General features: G+C 39.9%; 1 protein-coding gene across 1 annotated transcript; it reads right to left on the reverse strand.

Annotated features, from left to right (window-relative positions):
- Nucleotides 1-2130: 2130 nt before the first annotated feature.
- ARL4A (ARF like GTPase 4A) lies at nucleotides 2131-4610 on the reverse strand. Its single transcript, XM_081883473.1, has one exon. The coding sequence runs from the start codon at nucleotides 4604-4606 to the stop codon at nucleotides 4004-4006; it is 603 nt and encodes a 200-aa protein (XP_081739599.1). The 5' UTR covers nucleotides 4607-4610; the 3' UTR covers nucleotides 2131-4003.

Consider the following 4610-nt stretch of genomic DNA (forward strand, 5'->3'; position numbering starts at 1 on the left):
GACGTGCAACTAACCTAATCTGGATCCAACCCATTGTAGCTATCTTGGCCACACGTTTATATTCAGCATGATATGGTGCTTATATACAAAACCTTTCTATCTATTGCTTATCAACATAGATAGCATCTCTTTCAAAATATTCAGATAGGGAGAAACAGCCAAGCATAATTTTAATGAATCACTGCAACACAAACAATGGATTTCCCCATAGAAGAGCTATAAACAACTATCTCCCTGGCTGAATTCCCTAATTCTACATGGTTAGATCTCAGAAGAACTAGTAACACTTTCCTTCAGATTAAGATTCTTTCAAATGTCTGGAAACATTCATCCTGCAGTGAATGTCATCCAACTTCATTGCCACACACACACACACACACACACACGTAACTAGTTATTGCTACTGAGGCATAACACATACTACAGATGTGTGGCTGTAATATTGCCTTGGCTTTAATCATGGATGGAATAAACCAATACAATTACAGTTGCACTACCAGAACATGTGTGTCTTGGTGCATCATATCACAAGAACTTCTTTCAATATCATACTAAGCTTTACTAAAATGTTTCATAAATTAGCCTTTAGAAGCACAACAGAATTTCATTTAGTGATTTAAGGATGTGTGGCTGCCCTGAGTTCTTGCAAAACTGGGTGAACCATGGAGTACCATGGATAATATACTGGCTTGTGCCAACAAAAAGAAAATTGGCTGCTTTCCCCTCCCCCTTAAATCTGTGGCTGAAGTGTAGTTACTGAATGTCCAAAGAACCAACCTTATCTACAGAGTGAATCCTATTAATCTACATCAAAGTCTTGCACAGGAAGAGGGATAAAAAAAAGGAAAATGTTTTTTCCCACCCACTAAGTATTTCTCTCAGCAGGTATTTCCTCCCTTTCATGTCCATTTTAGTGGAAAGTTTCACCTAGTCTCAAAGAATCCCTAGCTTTAACCCAGAATTGTTAGTTTCCAGTAAATCTATATTTTGCTTCTAGTAAGTACACCCCTTTCAAGCAAGAGTAAGGAGAAAATGAACCATGTTCAGCAAACCCTGAAAGGGGGCGGGGAGAGACTCAAACAAGCAATTGACTTCCTTCTCTGGCAGACACACAAAAAACACCACATTCAATGGCCTCAGAATGCTGAACGTCTGGCTTGGGCAAACTGGATCTTTCCCAGCAGCAGAATACTTAGTTCTTCCTGGTGCTGCCACACCATGAAGGTGTGAGGTGGGGAGACTAAAAAACACCTTACTGCAAATTCTCACAGCTGTAGTTTTAAGAGGACACACCTTTACAAAAATATTGAAAAGGAGTACTCAGCAGACAGCTGGCTCCATCTAGATCAGCTAAATTGACTATTCAGTCTCTAAACAACACAGCAAAATCGCACTGCTTTAATAAGGCATCACCTTATGTTTGACAATTTGCTTTTATAAAGTATACTTACACATATTGGGAAACCACCAAGACTTCTAAAATGCTTAAAGGCTGAAGTACACAAATGTAAGCAATGGTAGTATGACCCTGTCAGTCACCTACTGAAGTCCACAGGATCAACCTAGAGGAATTCTTGGCAGCTGCAGGTATTTTCACCTCTCACATGCATATGGGACACAGCACTATAGGTGCATGCAAGAATTGTTTGTGTAGCATAAGAGTCTTATGCGAAATTCATTTGTATTGGGATCCTGTGGTGCCCAGTGGCTTAATTCGAACAGTCAGAGTCCTGCTACTTTTGCTTAAACTCCTGTTTGGCATTGGTTATTTATAATCACTGAAAGTGTACTTTAAAACTATGTAGCTAGGGGAGATAAAACCCATGCATACTCTTCTGGAAATGTATTTGCTATCAATGAAGGAAGGGAACACCATGGCTAGCCCCTTATACTTCATATTCAGTTGTGTACATAGGGCCTCCGAGTTAAAGAGCAGTTATGAAGAATGCTGAACTGTGACAAAGCAACAAAGAATGTCACACCTTTTTTAAAAGCAGTTGAACTTTTCCACAATTTAATGAGAAAAACCTATTTTATACCACAGTATCAGGCACTGTAATAAAAAAAGAATTTTAAACCACAAATGACTATCAATAATATTTCTGTTGTAAACATAGAACGTAATGCAAATTGCCATTAAATCTTTAATAAGATACCTGCGATTTTTAACATTGTCACATTTACAAATCTCACATGAATAAAGGGTTCAGTTTCATGCAGACAGTTCTGATAAAAAGTATGATCCGCACAGTAAAATGTTGTCAACTTCTGTTGCTGATGACTCATTTGGAGTTGGGTTTATTGAGGTTTAAGAAGTTATCCACATTTCTATAAATATAGACATTAAGTGACTTTTCAATGTCACTAGTGCAGGTACATATAACCAACGTACAAAAGCTCCATTGGAAGCTACTTCAATTCTTTCAAAAAGGACCAGGATTTCATTTTTTTTTAATTAAAAAAAAGCTGTCACTTTCAGTATTGGAAAACACTAAAGTGCATTTTTGGTTACCTTCTAAGCAGTATCTGGCTATAAAATTTGATTTTATACAAGTATCAATAAGTTATGTTTCCTGACATTCAGATAGCCTCCCTATTTTCCAACTAATCCTCCCTATTATCTGACTAGTAGGTAAGAGAACATGCTAACTGTGTTGTGGGTTGTGCCAAGTGGAGAAGTCTCGTTGCCCCTTGAGCTGTTCTCTTACCATGGAATTATTCTTATGTTTCACAGCACCAGTAGAGTAATACAGGATTCACGTTAGCCCTTTAACCTGCTACCCAAGTTGCCCATTTATTTATTTTTTAAAAAAACTGTACCAGTAAGAAAACTCATTTATTTCCATCATATGCTGTCCCACCTACTTAACACTGTTTGCATGACTGTAAACAAGGAAAGCTTAAAGCATAATTTGAGCAGACACAGGTCATCTTTAAACTCTTGTTTTTCCACAGTGTCAAAATGTTTCAAGTGTATAAAGCTTTGATACATTCCTAAGAGTACTGCAAGGGTAATAAAATAACCTGGCAGTACATTTTAACAGCACTGGGCACGTGGGACATGTAGTTTTGTTGAATTTAGCTTAATTTACAATTCATTATGATCAAATTTTATTGCCATCAATTTCATTTAAAGGTAATATTGCACTATAAAAATCCAGAAACCCAAGTCCCTTATGGTCATAGTTTACTTTTGTCTCATTGTTCAGTGTTTGTTGCGAGCAAACATTTTAGAACATGTCTCCATAGGACAAATAAGTATGGTCCAAACCTGATTAGCACTGCTTAACGATGCACAGCTATTTCTAAAGAACCCCTACACACCAAGACATGCTACATTATCAGGAAACTCATCCATGCTCTTATATATTCCATACTTTTTCCCTCTATCAAGCTTCAGATAACATGAATACCACAGTAGTGGTAGTTCAAATCCTCCAAGCCACAAGTGTTATTCTAAGAGAATAGATCTAAAAGCATACCATACTGCCAAACTTTCATTAAAAACCCTCCACATTCACAGCCTCCTTAAATAATGGTATACTAGCTCCATATATGTTAAAGGATACTATTTTAAAGCTGCATATCTTCATCTAAACACTCCACATACAAGCAGTAGTTGAAAAAACACTGAATGCCTTGAACGCAGTTTTCTTGCAAAGGCACTCTCAAACATAGTATTACACCACCAAGCAGAACACTCTTCATTGTTTTATTTGGCTATTTAAGATATCCAGGTCACATTTACCCACCCATCTGTTTCCTGATCATTTTGTACTATGCAACAAGGGAGCTGTTTCTGTTTTGCTTTCTTTATATAAAAAAAAGTAGTTGTAGTGCCAATAACTTGTGGGGAAACCAGGTAAAAGGGTCTGCGTCTGCAAAGCTTCCCACCAGGCTGAGTGTTTTATTAGGCTGTACAGGATCCAAACAAGCAGGCCAGGTGCTGGGAACTGTTTTAGTTCAATGCCAAGAAGGAATTACCCCTCATGCCTACAGCAGCTCATCTCTTCTTTTTTTGCTGCCTCAGCATTTTCCTTCGCTTAATTATCATATCGTGCAGTTTCTCGAGTCCTTCTTTCAGCCCATCTCCTATGATAGCACAGGTAGGCTGCAGGTGCCACGGCGTGGAAGCGCTCAGCTCGCCTGTGGCCAACATCTTTTCCATCTCCGAGAGCGACAGCGAGTGTCTCAAGTCCTGCTTGTTAGCCACTATGAGCACGGGCACCCCTTGGTTCTCCGAGATCCGCGTGATTTTGTGCAGTTCCGTTTTGGCTTCTTCCATCCTTTCCACATCCACAGAATCCACCACGAAGACGATGCCGTCCGTGCAGCGGGTGTAGGACTTCCAAAGGGGCCGCAGCTTCTCCTGGCCTCCGACGTCCCAGAAGTGGAAAGTGACCGTCTTGTTGTTACCCAGCGTCACCTTGATCTTCTCGGTGTTGAAACCTTTGGTGGGGACGGTGTTGACGAACTCGTTAAACTGCAGCCGGTAGAGGACTGTGGTCTTGCCGGCGCAGTCCAGCCCCAGGATCACGATGTGGAAGCACTGGAAGGAAGGAAGGCTCGACAGGATCGACGTCTGCTCCGACAACCCATTCCCCATCGCA

Source organism: Podarcis melisellensis, assembly GCF_964234715.1.
Source record: "Podarcis melisellensis genome assembly, chromosome: 12".
Taxonomy (NCBI): Eukaryota; Metazoa; Chordata; class Lepidosauria; order Squamata; family Lacertidae; genus Podarcis; species Podarcis melisellensis.